The 24602-nt window shown below is 41.7% G+C and overlaps 1 protein-coding gene and 1 long non-coding RNA gene across 9 annotated transcripts in view; one reads left to right on the forward strand and one right to left on the reverse strand.

Annotated features, from left to right (window-relative positions):
• LOC109273229 (uncharacterized) overlaps positions 1–24602 on the forward strand; it is a 253369-nt gene that overhangs the window by 225028 nt on the left and 3739 nt on the right. For 6 of the 8 annotated variants that reach the window (XR_008419894.1, XR_008419895.1, XR_008419900.1 and 3 more), the window contains one exon: positions 8055–23384. This is a non-coding gene — a long non-coding RNA (uncharacterized LOC109273229). Of the gene's footprint in view, positions 1–8054; positions 23385–24602 lie in introns of those variants that run through there. The other 2 variants (XR_002082929.2, XR_008419897.1) reach the window with 2 other exon arrangements.
• The window catches only part of TNFRSF11B (TNF receptor superfamily member 11b), a 29552-nt gene continuing 27862 nt past the window's right edge, over positions 22913–24602 (reverse strand). The window contains exon 5 of the mRNA XM_019459974.2: positions 22913–24128. Within this exon, the coding sequence (XP_019315519.2) occupies positions 23740–24128 (389 nt within the window). The 3' untranslated portion in view covers positions 22913–23739. The remainder of the gene's footprint in view (positions 24129–24602) is intronic.

The following is a 24602-nucleotide window of genomic DNA, read 5'->3' on the forward strand; positions in this document are numbered from 1 at the left end:
TGTGCTGATCATTATTTATCCTGAATAATGACAAAAATGGAGCTGCTGGTTCAAGTGAAATACATCTTTTATTATTTTGGTTTTAATTTACCTTAATTTTATTACTAGCAAGTTCTAACATTTTCTTTTCATTTAATTTTTTCTGTTGGACCTCCTGTATTGGGCCTGAGTTGATCACATTGCTTAGTTCATGGAACTTTGTCATCTATGGGCCATGTGAGCTCCCTCTTATTTTAAATTTATTTGTTCCCAGTTATCACTATTGTTATTCCATATTCCTAACCCCTTCCCATGATAGGTTGCCATCATCATGTATTTAAAGTGGGTTGCTTTGTTTTTTATTGTGTATGTTATTGAAAAAGATCATTTGTTTCATGTACATATATGATTCATTTACATAAGTGGTTTTGTATCATGTGTCTCAGTAAGTACTGTTGCTGTGTGAACATCTGATTTGTAGCTTGTACTGCACTACGAAATTTCCTAGGGTCTGTGTATCATATTTTACCTATTCATGCTCCAACAGATGGATGTTCAGATTGCCTCTGACTCGCTGCTAAATTCTCTTCGTTTCTCCTATGTTATGGAAGAACTTCTTTGGGGTATTCATTCAGGATCTTGGGTTATATGCCTATAAAGCCATTAATGCCATTTGGGTCTTTAGAGTGGCAGCACCAGCCTGTCCTCCTATGAACAGGGCCTGAGAGCTCTTTTACCCCTCGTCCACTCCCTACCAACACCCATACGAAAGGTTTTCTATATGCTTATCCCTTGTGTGTTCATTTCTCCTGTGTAATGATTGTTCATATGTTTTTGTAAGTATTCATTTTTAATGTATCTCACATATTCTTTGTAAAAAAGCTATACCAATTTCACCTTATTGCTAGGGAAGTTTCTTGATATTTATGTTTGAAAGATTTGTTGTTTTTTTTTAAATTTTTTAACGTGTATTTGTTTTTGAGAGGGAGGGACAGTGCAAGCTGGAGAAGGGCAGAGAGAGAGGGAGACACAGAATCTGAAGCAGCCTCCAGGCTCTAAACCGTCAGCACAGAGCCCGATGCGGGACTCAAACTCACAAATGGTGAGATCGTCAGCTGAGCTGAAGTCGGCCACTTAACTGACTGAGCCACCCAGGCACCCCTATGTTTGAAAGATTTGTGATGTTCCTTCAAGCCTTACAATTTTGTGATTTAAAAGGCATTTAAAAATTATTTCTATCAGGAGTTTCTACTTTTTGTAAGAGGGGTTTAATTTTCCCACAAGCTGTTTGTCTAAATATAACAGAGAAGTAGCTGAGAATTCTAAAAAAAAAATACTAGAACGGGGATGAGGAGGGGCCAGGAAGTCACTGGAGGCACAGCAATCATTTTAGAAATATATTTACTCACTCATTTAACAAACAATTACTAAACTTATTATGAGCTGGGCACTGTAATAAATGTTGATGATACAGAGATGAGTAAGACAGTCACCTCCCTTAAAAAACACATGTCCAGTGGAGGAGAGAGCTGTGTAAAAACAGATTAATTGCAAGAATTACTACAGAAACATTAGCAAAGCCCTGGGGACACAGGTTTCTTCCATTATGTGACTCAGGTTTTCCAATATTAAATTAATGTGTTTATTATATTGATGACACATTTTCAGAGTCATATTAGGGGAGAGAAAATAAAAGAAATAGAGATGAATCCATTGATTGTTGTATTTAGTCAACAAATATTTACTGAATGACTCGTTTTGTCATTGGGCCATGTATCAGGGATATAGAAGTAAGCAAATGTTAAATGATAACAAAAAATTATTGTCTGATTTTAAAGTTCTCAGGAGCCTTGTGCACTATGATTCATATAGCACGTTGAGCCAGAATATTTAACATATTACTTAGTCATCTATGTTGAATGTCAGAGATCATAATACACGTGTGTACATGGGAATAAGCACTTCAGTTTTGTTGGTTGTAGGTACGTAATGCTACGTCCATCTTGTTTTACTAAGAGTGAACAAAGGTGCATTAAAAGGAAGAAATGTTTCCATAAGGCAGGCGATTCTGCTTGCACAGATAGTGACCATGTCCTCAGGCAGAGATGTAATGCATGAAGTCAGTCCTCTTCAGGAATTTTCCACCACTACCCCAGGCAGAGGGATGCCTTCCATGTAAGGAAGCTGGGTGCGTGCAAGTTCAATGGTATGTGATGGCAGAGATTGGTTGTGAAAAGTCTGTGAAGAATTCTAAAAGCTACAGGTGATATAAATTTTAAAACTAGATATAGTCATTTTATTTCTAAGGCAATAGTGGGGTTCTTTGAAGCCCAGAGAGTCTAGAGAAGAACAATTTTCAACTATTCTTTCTTTAAATCCCCTTGAGGAAATATATCGGACCCTGAGGTAGCCTCCCATCATCGTTCCCTAACTATGGAATAGCCCAAGGTTTAGATGTGACTGACTCCATCCCCAGATTAACTGTGATAATCCCATCCTCCTTTCCATGTTGATTGGTTCATTGGCAGCCAGAGAGGCCTTGGTGGAGGAGGAGAATCGAGCTAGACTTTGAAGACAGAGTAGCATTTTGATAAGTGGACAGCAAATTACAAGCAAAAGTGAAGAAACAGGAATATGCAAAGTTTGCTTAGGGATGGTGAGTAAACCTTTTTTAACTAGAGCAAAATGTTATACTGTCTTTATCTCTCAGAGCTGCCCAGGTGATTAAACTCAATTCTTGCATTCAGTAAACAATTATTGAATGGTACATAGGGTAGTACTAAGTAATAGACAGGCTTCAAAGGAAGTTGCCTCAAGGTTGAGAAACCCCACAATAAGGTAAACCCATTGGTTTTAGAACTAAAAAGGCCTAAGACATCATGTAACACAATCCATTTCAAGTACAGACTGAGGCCCAGATAGCTTAAGTGAATGGAAGCAGCAAAGTACACAGGGAAAAGAACAAGTTGTCAGAGTCATTTAAACTCTTTTACTTTAATTTCCATCACCAGACAAGTGGCAGTAATAGCACAAGAAGCTGTCCTCGCTATCCAGGGAAACAACATAAGCAAAGTGTCAGACGCAAAATAGATACTAAGTAAATATTCTCTTTCATTTTCTTTCTTCCCTTTATTGATAGCAACACAGAAATCCTATAGCAGAGTTAGGAATAACTCTGCTTGACTCCCAGGACACCTCCCTCCTGCACAGGACAACAGTCCATTATTAGAAATCCCATGGGAAGGAACAACAGAGGCCTCCGACTTTCTCCAAAGAGGAGGAGCTATCTTCAAAAACTTATCCAGTTGTCTTATGTACCAAGCTCATTCTCTTCTCCAGACCTGTGAACACCTTGATTCTGAATCCTCACTCCTGTGGGAATGCTTTTCTTCCTCCTTTCCATCAATCCAAATCCTCTCATTCATTCATTTATTCAGACATTCAGTCTTCATGGAATCAGGGAGTCATTAGACCTCTACTGAGCACTTATTTTGTGGCAGGCACTGGAATAGGAGCTGAGGTAACAGCACCAGAGAGAAGAGCCTGCCTTCAAGGAGTCTAGCTGGGGCACAGTCTACTTCAAGCACAGATATGCTCATTCTAGGGAAGTTAAGGGATGATGTTATAGAAGTATGGGCATGATATCTTGAGAACATTGGACAGGGAAAACTAGGTGTGCCTGAAAGGTCTCTGCCATTATTCTATTGCAATTACATATCCATCATTTTCTTGTCTGCCTCCAATTACACATAAAGATGGCCACACACAATTGAGCCCATAGGTACATATACTGCTCAGTACATATCAGTGTAGTGATATCAGGATGTGAATAGGTATAAGGTGTGTATCTAGCCAGGAAGGACCAAGGCAATCCAATCAAGGGACCTCAGGTTTATCTAGAAAGGCAAGGAGTCATGCCCAGGGGTAGAGGATGGATAATTCCGTCATTAACAAACTTTAGTATGGGCCTACTGCAGTGTTTCTAAATCTTGGTGGCACATAGAATTATCAGGGGGTGGGGGGGGCATTTGAAAAATACAGATGCCCGAACCATATCCTAGACTTGTGGAAGCAGGATCTTTTGGGATGAAGCACAAGCATATGGGTGTGACATGTGGTTGATTCTGATGATTAATTAGCAGGGGTTGGGAAGCACTGGTCTATTTGGTGCCAGACATTTGCAGAACACTGAGAATGCACAAACAGTCCTATTCATGCCTTAGAAGACAAGTCTCTGTCCTAGAAAAACTAAGTCAGGTGGGAGAGACAGGCAAGCAAAGGTACACAATCAAGCAGATAAGCTCTTCGATAGAGACAGGTACGAAGTGATGTTGGAACTGAGATGAGAAGGACCAGTATGCTTCTGGGAAGTGGGGGAAGCTCAGTAATGTTGCATTTGAGATGAGATACAAAGGATGTGCAGGAGTCTCCCAAATAAGAAGGTGTGGGAGGCTATCCCAGGCCTAGGACTGAGCTTCTAGTTCCCACTGGGCTTAGCCACCAGGTCCGATGATGTGGAGGGACGTCTGAGGGAGAAGGATCAGGGCGCATACATCCTGGGACTGGGCTCTTAGGTGTGTCTGAGGTGAAGATGGTGATGTGATGGATTGCATTAATGATTTATAGCTGTTTCATATACCATTTTTATTTCTTTCAATCAGACCTTTATACCTAGGAAACAGTCATAGACAGAACTTGCAGTGGGAATACTCAAGAAGGGCAACAATTCCCTCAAATTTGAAAACAAAGAAAAGCTTTTTGTGTTAAGTCTAAAAAATTCAATGGTGAGATCATAAAAAAGGGGGAAGGGCAGAAAGGGGTGGGGTCATTCTGCAAGGGCAAGGCATGGACATAGGAGCAAGGTTTTCACCTAGGAATTTCAAGTTCAGCGTGGCTGGGACAAAGCACGGGGGGGAAGGCTGTGTCTGTGGATAAGGTGGGGGAGGAAGGTGTGCTCTGAGCTCTTGAAGGCTTCTGATGCTCCGCTGTAGGGTAGACGTCACCCAGTTCGCACTGGGGAATCGTAGTTATTTTATGTAGAACGGTGCTAGGGTCATTATTCCTTTTCTGAAAGGTCACTCTGAGCATGTGTATATTTTCTTTCTCCGACAGAATTGTAAGCATGCAGTCAACAGGAATCATATCTTGACTTTTTTTTTTTTTTTTTTTTTTTTTGGTATCACCAACAGTGTTTAGCAGAGCAGGGGACACATGTTGAGATGTCAGTAGTTAATGGATTCATTAATTATTTGAGCAGCACAATCCCATACGCAAGTGAATGTTGTAATATGGCTATTCCAACCCATGTGGTGCTTGCTCTTTAGAGATCTGAAGCAATCTTAAACTGGGATTCTTAATTTTAACATGCACACAAATCACCTGGGGATCTTGTTAAATGTGATTCTGATTTATTATGTCTTTGGTGGGGCCTGAGATCTTGCATTTCTAACAAGCTTCCAGATGCTTCTGCTGATGACAATTTGGATTTCTGTATTTTGAGTGGTAGGGATCTTGAGATTCCACTGCCTTATTTGGAAAAGTTCCAGTGGTGGGGTCATCTGTGAACTGTGGAACATTCTACAGGGATTGTGGAAATGAAGAGGCTTCCCCTTGAGAATCTAAGACTCCAGACAGCTCCCTTGGGCCTGGTTCTGAAGGCAACCACATGTCTCTTTGGCCCCTGGGGTAGACATTGATATTGTTTGCCTTTAAAGAAGCGTCTGGACGGGGCGCCTGGGTGGCTCAGTCGGTTGAGCGTCTGACTTGGGCTCAGGTCATGATCTCACAGCTCGTGGGTTCGAGCCCCGTGTCAGGCTCTGTGCTGACAGCTCAGAGCCTGGAGCCTGCTTCTGCTTCTGTGTCTCCCTCTCTCTCTGCCCCTAACCCACTCACATTCTGTCTCTGTCTCTCTCAAAAATAAATAAACATTAAAAAAAAATTAAAAAAAAATAAAATAAAGAAGCGTCTGGTGCTGCTGCTAGTTTCTTCCTTGCCCTGCGAGTATTGAGTTCCAAAGAAAATCCATTAGTAACAGTGGAGTTGATAATAGAACAGCACATTAAGTCAGAGGACTCTAAAAACAGCATGCTGTCAGCGTGTAATTTGTTTAGGCCCAAGTAGAATGGAGCGTTTTCTCGGGAATTTTCAAGTTTGAAATTGGATTATGGGCCACTTTGTAACTTCTTGATGTTTTCCTCTGTGAAAATGGTCTCATGGCCATACAATGGCAAGCTGGAAGCCCCTCAGGGCTCACCAGCTAGTAGGCATGAAGACGGCCACATTGGTTAGGCTAAAGTCTGGCAGCTTGGTACCACTCATCACCGTGACCAGGGGCTTAGGTTTCATTCTGAGATTTCCTGACCTTTTTTCTGGCTGTCAAAGAAGCACCAGGCCACATCTGCCTCCGTCCCCAGTGTCAATGCGTGTTATTGCCTGTACTGGCATCTTTCAGCCATGGACCCATGATGGCTGCTCCATCTCAGACAGCTCCCCATGACACTACCAGTCTCCTTCATATCCACTCCATGCACGGGTATGGCCATTGCTCACTTGGGCCATAGCTGGGAGGTAGTCTAGGGTAGCAGCAAATGGAATTATCTCTGGACAGAATGCCTCATATCAGCTGTGGGACTTGGGCATGTTCTCTAACCGCTCTACACCTTAGATTTCTTACCTGGAAAATGAGGTTAACTGGAGTTCTATAATCTCAAGATTGTTGAGAAAATAAGGTCATCCACTTAAGCTCCTAACTCTATTCCTGGCACATAGAAAATGCTCAGTGAACAGTATTATTCTCACAGAATAATGGTTCTGGCCTGGGCAAGCTTCAGGCTTCAGCACAGCTGAGACCAGTTAGTTAACAAGTTTTCATGACATGGTTGATGGCTCTGGGATAAGAGAAAGGGGGAAATGCAACTGCTATTTGATATGGAGATGCTCAGGTATGATAGACCCAAGTGCTTTCTCCTGGGGTCCCTCTCAGGGGCTTCCTGGCATGACTTCAGGGCTGTCTTTCTATGACAAAAGATGTTTTTGCTGCAAAAGGATGTCCTTGAACTTATCTAGACTCCTTTGAGACCAGGCTCAGAGGTAAATTTTGTCATCCCGGGCTCCATTTCATTTTCCAGCATCAACTCCTCCTTGAGGTTACTGATAGTAGAAATCTCCACTCCCTAGAAAGGGAGCCTTTATCCTACTCCAGGGTGTCACCTGGCCTTGGAACGAAGGCCAGTCCTCTTTCCCCCCCAGTCTTGCCCCAGGGCTCACTCTCTTTCCTTCATGCAGAGAATAACTGAACTCTTGACTCAATTCATACTTAATTTCTATTCAGGCTCATGTGAGAGATAATCTCATAATAATGATAATAATAATAACAACAACAAAAACTAATTTTTCTCATGTTTTCCTTGCCCCATGGCCTCTAAAATCATCTTCCTAAAACATGCTTCTTCTTATTCCACTATCTACTTGAAGCCATTGTGCCCTCCCTGGCACTTAGGAGATGAAATTGACGTTAGCATAAGCATCTCTTTATATGTGCTGGTCTTTTGTCCTGAGATGCTCTTTGGGCCTTTGTTTTCACCCACTCAGCCATCATGGCCGAGCTCATATCTGACTTCCTCTGGGGATAGTTCCTGGCACCTGGCTGCATCCCCAAACCCAGGACATCGGCCAGGATCCCTCCTCCAGGCCCCCTTGACGCTCTGAACCTTATTCCATCACATGGCAACACACAATAATTCTCTTCCGGTTCTGCCTCCCCTCTGTCAAAGCGATAGCCTCCAGTCACAGGAGTGGCAGTGAATGAACTAATGCACATTAGTTCACTCACATTTTCCGAGTTCTTTTTTGTCCACTCTGTCCTCCGATCCTTACTATAGGTCTGTGAGATAAGTCACAGACTCATATCGCATATGACTGTGATCTCTGCTTTCTATATGAGAACAGGAGTTTCTGACTAGTCCGTGGTCTCCTGTCAGCTATGTGAGGGCAGAGGCAAGTAAACTCAGACTGAGTTCTTAGGGCTGTAATCCCAGTGCCCCTTTTCACTACTTTTTATTGCTTCCATTTGACAGAAACTAAACCCTGGTAGGAAAAGGGTCCCAAGGGAGACAAGGCACGGGGCCAAGGAAGACTGAGGGAGACAGCGACCTGCCGAGGCACTGGAGCTGCAGAATCACTGGGGCTCACAGGTAAGGCTGTTGGGTGCAATGAGAACCCTGGGGTGTACTGTTGGCTGACTTCATGACTTGAGGGAACATGCTGTTTGATTAAGACGAGGTAGATAGGAATGGAGACAAAGAGAAACACCTTGAAAATGACTTTTATGCAAGACCAGACCACACTCAAAATCCGGTCTCAGGCACCACCTCGCAGAGTGCCATTCCTTTCCAGCAGCCCTCTGGATTGCTCTAAGTGACGAGGGATTAATTTTATAAAAGTCTTGAACTGCTGCTAAGAGTCCTTTTTAAACCTGAAAGCAAAACAAACAAACATGAAGTCCTACGGAGCCGAGAATAAGCTCCGAGAGGGAGTGAGAGCGTCGGAAATAGTTACTGGGATGGAGGAGGGGACCATGATGTACCTTGTTTCAAACCCCCGCCGGCACTGTCCGCTCACCCACCCGCAGGTTCCGTGGGCAGTCTGAGCTCGGCCGGGGGCACCGGGGGGTGTCGCAGGGAAGATGCCAGGATGGGAGGGCTCAGAGCTATTTCAGACTCAAGGCTGACATTCACGGAGACCTTAAGTTACGTCATGAAAACCGTCTGGACTTTAGGCCCCCTTATGCCAAATGCGGTTTCCAGAAAAAGGATCCGCCGCATATTTGGAAGCCCATCAACCAAACGAGTCGTCTCGTCACTTTCGTGCATGAGATCTTTTCATTTGTGAAGAGCATATTATTTTGCTTAATTATGGGCTTTGAGGAGATGGCGTAGAGCAGCGGAAAAAGCATGAGCCGGGAGTCAGAGCGACCTGGGTCTGAATCATGGCCCTGCCGTCCACCAGCTGTGGGGCCCTGGCCTGGTGGGTCTCAGTCTCCTTGTACATGAATAGAGAATAATTTAATAAAGACCCATATCGTAGGGCAGTTGTTAGAGTTGGACTGTTAGTGCATGTCAAGAATCTTGTCCTATTCTGCTACTCAGATATTTAGTAATCAGTCACTAGTATTAATAAAGTGACTGACTTTTAACATGGTAACATTTGGTAAGTGAGATTTCATGTTCACTCCAGAAATATATATGTAGTGGTATCTTATATATAATCTTTTGCTGGCTAAATATACTGTCTATGTTAAGTTTCCATTTCCCAGTGGAACTTGCTGTATCAAAACCCCTCCCCAGGCTCACCTTTCCTTAGGGAGTTTTCTTAGATGGACCCTCACCGGTGCCCTCCTGGTGCTGAATTCTTACTGTTTATTTTATAATCATCTATACCATGATTAATTATGCTTTTCTTAAGGAAGGGTGCATTCTGAAAAGAGAGAGGATTATCTCTATCATTCAGTCACTCATTGCCTAAGACTTGAGTCTTCATCACCAGTATGGGGATAATATTTAACCCATGTGTCTTACAAAGGTTATTTTGCCCCTGAAAAAAAAAAATCAGGTAAGATCATAAGCGGGAAAAGATTTTCTAAATCATAACAGGTAAGTAAATTCAAGTGATGACGTGATTTTTGGTATAGATCCTTTTGCAGCCGATAGGAAATGTCTTTGTGCTGTGGCCACCTGCCTGGGAGTCACCTTGAGGTTACTCAAAGCCTCTCTCCACCACCGGATGTTAGGAGATTGGGTAACTTTCTTGAGTAATTGTCTCCTCTGACTCATGTTCCTTGCGATCCCCAGAGTGACCTGTGTGCTACTCAGGATGAGCAAGGAATTTCTTCTCTGGAATTAAGGGATAGCCCCAAACTTTCAGCTTAGTCTTTTTTTAACACAACTTCTAGAACTACTTACCTGAATAGCCACAGAACAAATCTGTGCTGCTGTTGGATTCATGTTTGCTGAAATATATTTTGAGTACATACTCTGGAAGGGCATAGAATTTCCACTTCTCTATTGAGATTCTGTTCATGGATACCCATCTCTCCTTAAGACCCAGTTGGGATGGAAGAACATAGTTAACACATAGCATGAGTATGAAGAAGTCATCAAGACATACCTTTTAGGTGTACTTGACCATCTTTCTTTCCTTACTTTCTCTGTTTCTGGTCTCTCTCTCTCTCTGTGTGTGTGTGTGTGTGTGTGTGTGTGTGTGTGTGTGTGTGTGTGTGTCTCCGTGTGTCTCTCTCTCTCTCCCCTCTATTTCTCCCTTTCCCTCTTTCCCTTCCTTTTTCTCTTTTTAAGTCCTTTCCCTTTCCTACTTCCCTTTTATTACACTCTTTCCTAGTCATTCCCAGGCATAAGTCATTACCTTTGTTACATGTACTCAGAGTACAACAGTTGTGGGCATCTAGTCCAGGTCTGAGATTCTAATCCTTTGCTCTGTATTGTAATTACCTAGAGAGCTAAAAGATACTGATGCCTGGGCTCCAGTTGAGCTAATATCTCAGGGAGGAGGGGGATCCTAGGCCTACTACTTTTAAAAAGCTTCCAAAAAGATTCTAATGTGCATTCAGCTTACACTGGTTGAAGATATTTGGAGAGCAAAGATATGACAGAACTATTCTAAAAATAAACTAAAATAAGATTTATGGCTCAAAGAACTGCAATCATGTGGTTTGGCCACACTTGCTTGTTTTCTATCCATCAAATAACAAGTATTTTTTGAGAACCACAGAAAGAGTGGCTGGTTATGCCCAGGCAAAGCTTTTAGGTAAGTTTCAAAGATAAGGCTACTAAACACTTTTATATACATTGAATTATTCAACCTTCTCAACAACTCTAGGGGGCCTTATTTTTCCTTCCAGTTTACAAGTGAAGAAGCACAGGCACTGAGGGATTGCTTAAACAGCTCAAGGTCTGACCACTAGTTAGAAGTGGAGCCAAGAGATATGAATGCAGGCATTGTGCAGTCTTCCTTTTAATTATCACGTGATACCTCCTTTCTGCATTGACAGATAAGATGAAAACACAGACATTTACTGGAGCAGTGGTTCTCAATCTTGGCTGCAAATTAGAATGATTAAGGGAGTTTTGTAAAAATGTCCTTTGCTCAGGTCACACCTTGGACCAATTTAATCCCCCAGACTCAAGAACGGAACCCAAACATCAATATTTTTTGAAGTGTTGCAGCTGACAAAATTGGAAACTACTGAATTAGAGGGAAGAGAGCAATATAAATGAGAGTCATCAGGATAAGCTTCATAGGTAATATTTCACCTGAACTTGGCATGAGACAGAGTAATGCCCTCCCTTGCCAAAGATGTCCATTTCCTAATCCCTGGGAATAATTTCTGTTACCTTATATGGCCAAGGGGAAGTAAGGGTTCAGAGATGTTAAGGTTGTTAACTAGCTGATGTTAAAATGAGGAGTTAGCTTGGATTATTCAGGTGGACCCAATGTAATCACATGGGCCCTTAACTGTGGAAGAAACAGGCAGAGGAGGGAGAACCAGAGAGATGGTAGCATGAGAAGGACTTGGCCCAATTCAGCTGGCTTTGAAGATGGAGAAAAGACTCAAGGAATGCAGGTGGCCTCTAGCTGGAAAAGACAAGGAAACAGGTGCTACCCCAGAGCATCCAGGATGAACACACCCTTGCCAACACCTTCAGTCTAGCCTAGTGAAACTCATTTTGGACTTCTGACCTCTAAAACTATAAGAAAATGAATTCATATTGTTTAAACCCCTGTTCATGCCAATTTGTTTCAGTGGTAATAAGAAATTAATACAGTGCCTTAAAAAGGATGGGTTTAGAGAAATGTGTGGTAAGTGTGAAAAATACCCATTTAACTGCAGATCTGACTTTCTGTGTATAAGTATCTATGTGCTGCACCCTTCACATCTCTGCCCTATGCAGTGACTCTACGATGTATCTGTAGCCTGCAGTTGAGCTCGACTTCACACTCAAGACTCTAGAATCAGCACTCCTTCCAATTACCATACTGTGTACTTTTCCTCAGGAAGTTCCACAACAACTTAGGATCCTGACGGTTTGGATTCTAAATGGCAGTGGTAATGGTGGTAGTAGAAGTGGAGAGGAGAGGATGAATCTAGGAAACCTAGAGATGAAAATCAGCCCAGGGGAAATTAGGCTACTTGAGAAGGACAAAGGAAAGACAGAGCCAAAGAAATCTACAGATGTTCAGCTGTGGCAGGCTTAAAGGGTGGTGGGTAGTATCTCTGATAGAATTGAAGGTGCTAGAAAACAGAACAAATCTGGGGACTGGGATGGCACAGGGTGATGGCATTACAATAAAGAATTTGACTGGGAAGGAGACTCTAATCTATGGACTATCCCAAGTGATGAAGAGTATCATTTTTATGTTAATGAAATGGCTCCCAGTAGGCCCCTACTTAATTGTAGCATAGGGGCTGGTCACAAGAAAGACCCACCATGTTGATTAGTGAGTTGGGACTTTGAGCTTCCTTGACATCTGTGGCATGGAGGAGGGCTAGAAATTGAGCCCAATCAATCATGCTCATGGAATGAAACCCCAGTAAAAACTAGACAGTGGAGCTTCTTGGTTAGTATACACATTATTGCTGTGATGTGTGTGTGTGTGTTTGGGGAAGGGGGGAGGTGATGCCTGTGATTCCCCTGGGAAAGGGCACAGAAGCTCCACGTCTAGGACCTTCCCAGATCTTAACCCCTAGGGGGATCCTTTGTAAAAAGTATAATCATAAGTATAGTGCTTTCCTGAGTTCTGAGAGTCATTCTAGCAAATCATTGAATCTGGGGGCATGGGGCACCCCTTTCTTTTGTAGCCAGTCTGTCTGAAGTTTCTGTGGCCTGAAGATCCCTGAGACTTGCGGCTGGTGGCTAACCTCTGAAATGGAGGTAGTCTGGTGGAGGACTTTGCCCTTAACCTGCGAGGTCTATGCTGCCTCCGGCTAGTTAGTGTCAGAATTGAATTCCTCCTCACCTTCTTGGGAGATACTACATGACATAAATATCCGTGGGCAAAACTCAGAAGTATGTGAAACTAGTTTCCCCCTCAACACTAAGGCCAAAAGAAAATGCAGAGAACATTAAATACAACATTAAAGTACTCACATCGTACTTCTTAATTGTCCATTCTGACTTCCCCAATGTCCTTGAGCCAGCGTGATGGAATGAGATATGAGGGTGTCTTAAAGACAAAATGCATTGCAAATGGAGTTTCTGTTACTCACTTGCTGTGAAATGGTGGGCATGTAACTTATTCTCTTTGGGCTATAGCCCTTTATCTTTAAAATGGGAATATTAAGCCCTAATTTGGAAAACTGCTAAGAGAATGCACATAAAACGGTAAGATCTTGGCACATGAGAGATGTTCAGTGATTGTTATTTTCAGCTGTCCTTTAAGATTATTTCCAATTGGAATGGTTCTTTCTGAGCGAGATTTCCTTCTATCCAGTTTATCAAAAGGAAGTCAAAGTGATTGATGTGGTTTCACTGAACACTCAGCGAACTATCGGACTATGGGGGGATATGCTGACTCAACCTCTCAAATGTCAGTGGCTGTTAGAGAGTTTTGTCTTTAAGAGGGTCTTACTGTAATTGAAAAATTCACCATCTCTGCTACGCGTCGGAAGGGAGAAAGAACATCCCTACAGCGCCTGTATCTGCGGTCTCTGCGATGCTTGCAACGGCCTGGTGCCACATTTGTCCAAACTCATCCCGGCTGCAGGTGCGCTGTGTGGATGCTCTGAACAGCACCATTGCCATCGGCACACCATAAGTTTCGGTGACTTGTCCAGGGAGGACCAGCATGTCTGGGGCCCAGAATGAAAGCCAGGCCTCCATGTCCCTTCAGCTGCCTTCTCCGATCTCGCCTCTCTTCCATTTTGTGGTAAAGTGGTTTCAGCTCTGAACCAAATAACCAGCATCGTTTCCTGGAGGAACGCCCGTGTTTCATTTCCCTCAAATGATCACACAAAATGGTTGGGTGCCATCCCTCATGTGAATTTCTCTCTTGCGAAGGAATAGGTTTTAAAAAACACTTGCCTACTATGCCAAGTGCTGTGATAGTAACTTCCGTGGGGTGACCGGATAAACTTCTGTGGTTTTATTCTATCAGTTGTGCAGACAGGGAGGCTGAGCCCCAAAGCAATTACACTATTTAGGAGAAGAGACAGGATTTAAAATTAGGTGTGTCTCACTTCCAAACCCTTTTTCCTTTACTGAAGGTTCATTAATCCACGTGGGCCTGCTTCTGAGAAAGACAACTACTTACCTGGAGGTAGAATTTGCTCTTATTTTTCTTTTATTCCAAGACCTGATCAGATTTTATTTTTTCTAGAACCTTTATGATGACATTCCCTATTCTTTAAGTGTGGCTTAGTCAACAGAGCATATTTTCAAATAATTAGGAGAACATACAGTGCCAGCTACACCCAAGTGCCAGTCTGTTGGCTTTAAGTTTTTTTATACCCAGTCTCAAATCCATGGCTTGGATTTAAACAGAAATTTATTCTGGAGGCTTTAGCACAGCTTACTTCTTTTGCCATCGCCTCTTAGTAAGCAAATCCTGGATGCTTTCCTTGCCACGAGTGCTTAATGGCAGAGTACATCTTGTCACCATCCAAGGCAGATCCTTTTGAGTGGCATATTCCCGTGGCTGGAGGGAAAAATACGATCCAGATCCCACAAAAAACAGATGGAGTTTTCCATGCAAAACCATTACTCTTGGGTTCCTGGCTAGTGGATTTCTGTTTTTCAAAATTGTGGGTTTTTTTTTTCCTTCTTGACTCTTGCTGTCCCTCTGTCTCAGGAGTAATGTTTGGTATCTCAAGCTTAAATCCAAAGATGTAATCGAGATAGACCATTGGAAGGATGTATAAGACTTGAGATAGCTATGACTAGGTCAGGCAAATATTACACCCAGCCCAAGAAATAGACAATAATAGAGGTCCCAGTAAAAGAATGGTGGATGTCAGGGGAATTCAGCTGAAGTAGGCTTTTAGGAAAATGATGATGATATGATAACTGGGTTATTGGGATTTAATGAGATGATATCTGTAATGGTCTTAAGTGTAGGGCTCTGTTCCTCACAAGTTCTCAATAAAGGGCCCTTCCTGTGAGTACCACGGTCAATGTAGAAACAAGGGCAAATCAGCTGAATCAGTGACTTCCTAGCTTTTGCCTTTATAGAACATTGTTTCTCAAAACCTAAATGGATTCAGATCTAATAGGAAAGCATTTCGTAAATTGTAGAGAGTATTATTATTGCTGTTATTATTTCCATGACATCAGCATCAAGGGAGACAGTTAAACTGTCAGGTGTGAAGTACAATGATAGTTACATGCACAGTGGGATTAAACCCACTCCAAAAGAGAAAACTGGTGGTTCCCCATTTTCGTTATGAGAAGCACAAAGTTAAACAAGAATCTTGATAGGACTGAGGAGCTCTGAGTTCTGACAGCAGCTGTGCAATTTAATTTCTTGCAGCCTCATTTGGATCCTCAAGGATTACATACAGTATTCCCCAAAATTTCCCAATAAGAGCTCTAGCACTCCAGTCCTGACCCGTGACTCAAAATTCATCCTGGGTGGATGCTAGGGAATGTACATTTTGAACAAACATCCCAAGCGATGCCTTTGATTAGGTCAGGTTGATAAACACTAGGATGGAACAATCTATAAAGGCCACCTACTCTAAAATCCCAAGAAAGTAGGAGTTTCTATTAAAGACACCATTTTTACCCAATCTCAACGTCAGAATGAGAGCTGTTAAGTCCTGAAATTAGGTTCCATTGGCTGTGCGTGTGTGTGTGTGTGTGTGTGTGTGTGTGTGTATGTGTGTATGTGTGTGCTTGTGTATGTGTGTGGACATGTGTGTATGTGTGTGTGTGTGTGCACATGCATGTGTGGTGTGCATGTGTGTACATGTGTGCATGTGTGTTGGGGGGAATCACTATAGCAATAAGATGCTTTAAAAGTGCTTAAATCAGAGGTCATCACTCTCCAGGAGGGTTTAGGAATGGCTGGACAAGGCAGGAGGGATAAACAGATGACCTCGTGTTGTCTTTCAGAAACCTGTGATTCCATGAGAACGACACAGGTTTTATGCATGATCTGTCCTGTTTACCTCCTCTTGTCTGAAGTCAGTGAGTCATGAAAAACCAAAATTGCTATTGAAATGTCAATTTGGAAGAACGTCTTTGTTTTACTTAGAAGGATTTTTGTGGAAATATGACTTAAGCTTTTGTGTCTCAGAAGATGAGGTGGATTTCCCTGGGAAAAGACTCAAGAAAACCCAAGGAAATGGGAGACTTATTTTGTATTAAATATTTGGAAAAAGACAGGAATCTCAATCCGTTAGTCATAACCAAATGCCCAGTGATGGTGCTTCGCCTCTGATGACTATCCTGGAAAGATTAATGATTCTTTACTGTGACCTTTCCTTTCCACTCTGGGCTCCCACCTGCAGTCTGAGTTGCCTATTTACCTCGTGGCTGAACTGTTTGAATGGTCAGCTCTTCTGGTTTAATAGTCTCTAGCCTATCCCCACTCCAATCCATTCTATACGCTCCTGCCACAATAATCTCGAAATTCTGCTTTGCAGACATCAATACCTTTCTTAAAACTTCAATGGTTCCTACTGTGTTTATAAGTAAATATTATGAAATTGAAGATTATCAGAAGGATAGAACCTCACAGTCATTGCAGTTAGCTCCCCAAATCCAAATACCTTTGTCTGGCAATCAAGGACAGCTTATTTACTCTATATATTAATCAGGACTCTTGTTTATGAATTACAGAATCTGGCTTGGGTAAGAAGGGAAGGTCAATGGTTCATGAAACTAACAGGAAGAAAAGATGTGGCTGGAACCAGGGGCTTGAACATCATCAGGCTTCTTTGCTTGTCTCTTTTTCCTAGTTCTCTCTGATAGCTCCCTTTCTCTGTGGCCTCTGGCAACTTTAGGATCACACTTTTATAGATTTTCATTGTACAGAAAAAAAATTGCCTTTAATTCCAAATGCAGACATTCTAAGGAAGGTCTCTCACTGAATGCCCTGGTGTAACAATGGGAAGAGTTGGGTGCACAGAAACAGAGGCTGTTATTGTCAGACCCCATTGGAACTATGTGGTTGAGTTGGGGGTGGGGGTGGGAGAGAGCAATTCCCTAAAAGAAGGTGGTGCTGACCAGACTAAACCAGAGTTCTGGGTAGATAAAGCAGTTAGTTTTACAACCCACAGTGTGCTATAATAAACTTCTTTGAGCTATTTTATTCTACTCTTTGAATTTTTATATAAACTACATGAGTCTAGACAATGTTTCCTCAACATGTTATGTACATTTTAGCCACTATGGCTTTTCCAGTACAATTCCTTATGTCTACATCCCACTTCCTTCTCTCTGCCTAGATGTGACCACAAGACCTAGCTGAAGTTACTGCTTCTTGGCCTGCCCTGGGCTTCAGAGATGACATTTGATGAATGTGCCATGTTTATGCAATTCAATTGGTACTAAGTATATATCATCTGGCATTAGCAATTACTCTGCCACGTGTATATCCTGTCTCTCCAACTCTCTTAGAACCATCTTCAGGACAGATGTGTTTAAACTCAGCTGCAGAAATAATTGCTTCTGGTTATTATTACTATTAAATTCCTGTTTTATAGCTTCCTAGGTTTGAGGAAAGAGAAATTTGGAAAATAACAGCAAGAAAGTCAAAGAATTAGAGAGTATAGTTGTATTCAATATCAACAATCATACAGTAATTGAACTGGCGTCAGCCTCTGTTTTGAGCTTTGATCAAGGGAAGATAATAATAAAAGTTTATCCCTTAGATTGAGTTTGGGTATCAGTTAGGAAACATCTCCAAAGGCACAAAGTATTTTGAAAAGAAGCTACTTCCAGGGCTACCAGTCTCCCCATTGGCAAAGAAAAGCATAGAGTTTTCTGTTCTCAAAGCTCTCCCTTTCTCTTACACAGATTTATACACCCAAGCATAAACACTTTTGTGTTTGACAGGGATGGTTTCACCAATAGCAAATTAAAACAACCCAAAACTATGCTCCTGGGAGTAATGATGGCTTGCCACTTTATCTCTTGCTTAGAACTGGGTATAAAGTTGGCACGCCTGGTTAGCTCAGTTGGGTAAGCATCCGACTTCAGGCCAACTTCCTGGGTAAGCTCAGGGTCATGATCTCACGGTTTGTGAGTTCGAGCCCCGTGTCGGGCTCTGTGCTGACAGCTCAGAGCCTGGACCTGCTTTGGATTCTTTGTCTCCTCCTCCCTCTGCCCCTCCCATGCTCATGCTCTCTCTCTGTCTCTCAATAATAAATAAATGTTAAAAAAAAAAGAAAAAAGAACTGGGTATAAAGTACACTGTATTGAGTACTATAATTTGGCACTCAAAAATATTATTTTCAATGAATTAACAAATTAGATTTTCAACATATGAATAAAATACTGGATAGTCTATTGAATAAGATACTTAATAAAATAAGTAGAATAGAAAATCCTGGTTCATAAGTAAAAACTTCATAGAATATTTTACATGACCAGTCTAGAATAAGGATTTCAAAATTATTTCTCAGTCTGTATTCTTTAGTCCACAATACTAATCCATCAAAAATACTTCACAACTGGTGTAGGTTTCTGGATGAACAAGGGGACACAGTGCGTTTGTACTCATGAGGATAGTTTAAACTCCCACCCAAACTGTCATATCAAATTTTTAAACAACAGAATTGACCAGTTCTAGCTTCTTCCTGGGAAGAATGTAGAGACATGGAATTAGTGTTGTTCTCAAATTTATGACAAAAAAAAACAAATTAAATTCACTTTCATGACTTAAAAAAAAAAACAAACATTGGCTCTACAACACCAAGAGTGAACCCTAATGTAAACTGTGCACTTTGGGTGATAATGATGTGTTAGTGTAGGTTCATCAGTTGCAACAAACACATGAGTGTGGTGGGGCAAGTTGATAGTAAGGGAGGCTGTGCATGTGCAGGCCCAGGAAGGATGTGGGAAATCTCTGTACCTTCCTCTCAATTCTTCTGTGAACCCAAAACTTCTCTTAAAAAATAGTCTTAACTTAAAACAAACAAACAAGCCAACCACTCATGAGAGACCTGAGGTCACAGAACAAATATGGCCCCAAATCTAAAAAGAGATAGTGATTCCAGGGAGAGAGGGCACACAAATATGTGCTTCTCTGGGGGGTAGATGCAACTGAACATGAATCGGAAGAGCTCAGCTAGGATAGCTCAGAAGTTGGTTAAGGCTATGTGTGGGCTGGTGGAATAGAGTGGAACTGGGTGCTGCAGAAACTGAAGGGGTCTGCACCCTTTTTGTTGCTTTGCAACCTTGGGAGCTTCTCAGGTGAAATCAGAAATTGGTCCCCATACATGGAGAGCAAGGGGAGACTGAAGAAAGACACAGACCACTCTAGGTGGTAGGTGTCAGTCTTAATTAGTAAGAGAATTACATACAAGGCTTGTCTTGGGTAGTTGTAAGATGAGTAGATCTCTGCACCTGCCCGCCAGATTCTTAACGTTTATATAGAGGCCTTAATGGGGGATCTGTTGTGCATTCAGTCCAGATGGTCCCAATAACCCATTGCTCTCCTGGGCTACCCTAGAAATGGCTCCTAGTGTGGGAATGGTGGGAAGAACGTATGTTCCAAGGACAGGGGACTAGGTGAGGAGTCTCCAGTTGCCTTCTGTTCAGCTCTCAGGTCAACCAGTGATCACAGCCACTTGATGACCTCCTTCAGCACTTTTGCAGGCTCTTTCTCCATGAACTCCATTGAGCACTCACAGAATAGATCAGAATGAACCAAAGATCTTGAAGGGAGGGGCAGTAGCCCTGTAGGGAGAAGTAAGACCCCCCAGACAGACGAATGAAAACATCAATGTAGCAGGGGAAAGGGAAAACTGGCTGGTTCTGGTATGTTGGTCCTGCCCACTCATTATAGCTGAGGAAAGGGAGCAGGATGTGAGGAAAGTCTATTCTTGGGACAAGGGGCAGAATTAAGTGCAGCCCACAATCAGTGAACGTCAAATGACGAGTAACAGCAAAATGCTGCTGGGCAAGGGATGGGAAAGGAATAAGAATGTGCAGACAGAGCATTTTTTTTTAATGTTTATTTTTGAGAGAGATAGTGTGAGTGGGGGAGGGGCAGAGAGAATGGGACAGAAGATCCAAAGCGGGCTCCAAACTCACAGCAGCAGGCCTATCGTAGGGCTGGAACCCACAAACCATGAGATTATGACCTGAGCAGAAGTCCTATGCTCAACTGACTGAGCCACCCAAGCGCCGTGTTTTGTTTGTTTGTTTGTTTGTTTGTTTTCAGACAGAAGATTTTTGAGGAGCAGCTCAAGAGGAAGATCTAAAACTCAAACAAGCATTGCCCTAATACACATCCACCACCTTGGAAACAAACTATCTATAGGAATTTGAAAGCTCTGATGCACTGAGTATCACCATTGCAAAAAGAAAAAAAGAAAGAGAAGGAAAGGGCAGGGAAGGGAAGGGAAGGAAGAGAAAGAAAAAGAATTGGACAAAATTGGTGAATTACTAACTCGATTAATGCAAAGCCTTCCATTACAATTCTAGAAGAAGGAAAGGCATGCCCATATCCAGGTATATAAACTATTTACCCTGATTTCCACTGACCTACTCAACACATTTGGCTTTTAATAAAAAAAAAAAAAAATGAGACATACAAAAAGGCAAGAAAAAGCCAGTATACTACCACGTGACAGAGTAATCATCAGAAATAATTTTCAGCTTTACTATAAATTGCAAGTAATTAAGACAGAGTGGTATTGGTGAAAGGACAGATTTACAGATAAATGGAACAGAATAGAGAATCCAGAAATAGACCCACACAAATATAATCAACTGACTTTTAGGAAAGATGCAAAGGTAATTAAATGCAGAAACACTCATCTTTTCAACAAATCATGTTGAAACAACCCAAACCATACGTAAACAAGGTGGGTGGGAGGGCTTCAATACATATCTCACATCCTGTATAGAAACTAACTCAGTTATAAAGGTAAATGTTAATAGTAATTAGTCATGCTAATATCACTGGCCCCTGATACGATGCGAAAAGGGCCATTAACTACGCGATATTCTTCCCCCAGATCCGTAACATTGATCTATTCGTGAGAAGACATCAGAAAGACCAATATTGAGACAGAGTTTACAAAACAGCTCACTAGGGATACTCTACATCATCCTTTCAGTGGTTCTGTAACTCTAAAGTTGTTTTAAAATTGAAAGTTAAGAAATAAAGAGAAACAGACGTGAAGTCATACACCATATCTCCCTTTGAGGATAAGGCTGAGGTAGAGTGAACCCAAAGTAGCAACCAGGGAAGCCCATCAAATTAGCATTTCAGTGATTTATACTTGATGCCATTAACTTTCCAATGTTTCCTAAACCTAGCTGGTGCCAGCGGGCCATTTCATTTTCTGTAAATAGGAACTCTGATGGAAGAACTGGAGCTTCTGAAGGGGAAATGCAAGCTCCTTGCTAACTCATGCTCTGCTGCTTAAACCTTCAGCACTTAATTCCCACGATTTTTTTCCACTTCAAGTATTGCAGTGATGGGGTTCTGATTCTCCAGGTTTTGAGTCTCTTGACTTTGCCTCTGCTTTTCATTTCCCCAGATTTATGAGTTTGTGTGGCATTCACCTGGATCTGCCCTTCTGTCAAAGTGGCCATAACGGATGTGATCTCACAAAGGTAGGGCTGATCAGCGCCAACATCATGCTCTAAGTCATAGTCATACGTTTGCAGCCTGCAAAATGATGGAATGGAATAGACCCTGTTCACAGCGATGTTCCCTTCTTGGGAATTGCAACTGAGAAGACAGACCCTCACTGGCCATGTCTCTACACCAGTGCCAATCTAGGACAACCAGAGTGTCTATTCCAAAGAGTTTGAAATTTTGAGCTGAAAGATACAGAAATGAAAGACTAGTAGAAAGTGTAGGAACTTCTGCCCCTAAAGGTCCCAGAGTTATTTTAATTCTGTTATTTCTCTGTGGTTTGGATATAGCCTATATTAGTTTTCTGTAGCTGTTGTGGCAAATTAGTACACACTGAGTGGCTAAAAAACATGAATTCGTTCCTTAATAGACATTAATAATACTTCTCTCATAGTTCTGGAGGCCAGAAGTCCAAAATCAAGTTGTCAGCAGTATTATACTCCCTATGGAGGCTCTAGGGGAGAATTTCTTCCTTGCCTTCCCTAGGTTCCTTGGTTTATGGCTCCATCACTCCCATCTCTGCCTGTGTCTGCACATCATCTTCTCCCGTGTCTTTCCCCCTTTATGTGTGTCTTATAGAGACACTTGCCATTGGATTTAGGGCCCACCAGTATTATTTCCTCATCTCAAGATCCTTAACTTAATTACCTCAACAAAGACCCTTTTTCTAAATAAAGTCACATTCACAGGTTCTGGGGGTTCTGATGTGAATGTATTTTGGGGGGGGTTACCATCATTGAACCCAATACCCCACCCTTCCAATTACTTCCTCAAACTAAGCAGTGCCCGTTTCCATCACTTGCAACCAAAAAAAAAAAAAATTAGTTTAGGGTCTCTCGATGCTAGCCATGACAGTTGTAAGTGGTTTGTACCACCTGTATACTAAGCTTGACTTCAGAAATTCTGCAATTTCAATGTAGTAAGTGTTACCTTGGAACTTACTGAAAGTGCAAGTTTCTGCCTCCCACCCCAGTTTCTCAATAAATTGGTCCAGGAATCTGCATTTTAACAATTCTCAGGTGGTCCAATGAGAAAAGAACAGGAAAAATTACAAAGGCTCAGACCCTTTAACATCCAATTCAAATAAAAGCAAAAGGAAAAGCAATGAAAAATAACTTGAAAACTTTAATGATATTGCTTATATAGTAAAAACATAAAATCTTTTAAATAAGGTACATTCAATTTCTCAGAGCATCTAATATTCAGATAATTTATATTTCATATACTTTCCAACATTAAACAATTGACTAAGTAATGCATTTTCTAAAAAATGATATTACAACTTATATAAGTAAAAGTACATTACAAAAATACTCCACACAGGAAGGATGGCAGTACTTATTAAGAAATGCTATAAACTTTCCATTAAAAAATATATTTTATCTCTCATTTGTCATAATTATAAACAGAATATATATTTTCCTTTCTCAAATTGTCTTACACAGTTTCCCCTTAGGATGATAGTATGTACAAACCTTATATCTGAATGAATATAAATAGAAATACTGTAATAGTGTTACAGATATATTAGTAACTTTTACAGAAAAAAAAATATGGCTTTCTAATAAAAGCCTCTAGCACAGCTGAAATCTCAAAGCTATTTAAGTTAGACATTCCCATATTTAGTAAGGCACAATGGAATCTAGTTTCTTATTTCCAGTTGAATTACTGCGAGCAGTAATAAGGGAAAATATAGTCAGTAGATAGTGGACCAGATCTATCAGTTGGATAAACCATTTGGGGTTTACTGAACTTTTGGGGGAGATGTTAGTTCTTTCTCCACACCATTGTTTCTTTTTGTGCCCTGTGGCCAAATCTAGTCCTTGGTGATGAGAAAGAAATCATTGCACCCCCGTCAAGTGCCTGAGAAACAGTTTACTCATTCCTTGGATCTGGTCTATTGTGAGGAAATAGCCCGGTGACCATTTCCGGTTATAAGCAGCTTATTTTTACTGATTGGACCCGGTTCCCTATCATTTCTAAAAATAGCTTCTGATATAATCTGTACATGGTGAAGCTGTGAAGGAACCTGATGGTCTTCTTCAGGCTCTGAGTGACCGTCTTGGGGAAGTGGTACGTTTTCAAGTGCTTCAGGGCGTGCATCAGGGCCTTCAGGGTGTCTTGGTCGCCATTTTTTATTCTCCACAGGCTGAGCAGCTTTAGAATCTGCTCACTTGATTTGCATGTCTTCACTGTCTTCTCAATGTCTTCTGTGGTGACTTTCTTCCCCGGCAAGCTTTCCATCAAGCTGCGAAGCTGCTCGAAGGTGAGGTTTGTGTGTCCGAGGTGCCGCTGGACGCTGTTTTCACATAGGTCAATATCTGTAGAAAGCCAAAGCCCAAAGAGATGTTCACATAATGCATACTCCAAGGCCACCACCACAAAACTACTGTGAGGCAGGGGCGCCTGGGTGGCGCAGTCGGTTAAGCGTCCGACTTCAGCCAGGTCACGATCTCACGGTCCGTGAGTTCGAGCCCCGCGTCAGGCTCTGGGCTGATGGCTTGGAGCCTGGAGCCTGTTTCCGATTCTGTGTCCCCCTCTCTCTCTGACCCTCCCCCGTTCATGCTCTGTCTCTCTCTGTCCCAAAAATAAATAAAAAACGTTGAAAAAAAATTTAAAAAAAAAAATAAATAAATAAAAATAAATTAATTAATTAAAAAAATAAATTAAAAAAAAATTTAAAAAAAAAAAAACTACTGTGAGGCAAAAGAAGGTTCTCCCAGAATTTCATAAATTTACTTTAAGGATAACCTTCTCCTTCCTTTTTATGGTGGTGAAGGAAGGTTAAGTAATGC

The sequence above is a fragment of the Panthera pardus genome, unplaced genomic scaffold (genome assembly GCF_024362965.1).
Source record: "Panthera pardus isolate Hobbes unplaced genomic scaffold, ASM2436296v1 HiC_scaffold_7, whole genome shotgun sequence".
Lineage (NCBI taxonomy): Eukaryota > Metazoa > Chordata > Mammalia > Carnivora > Felidae > Panthera > Panthera pardus.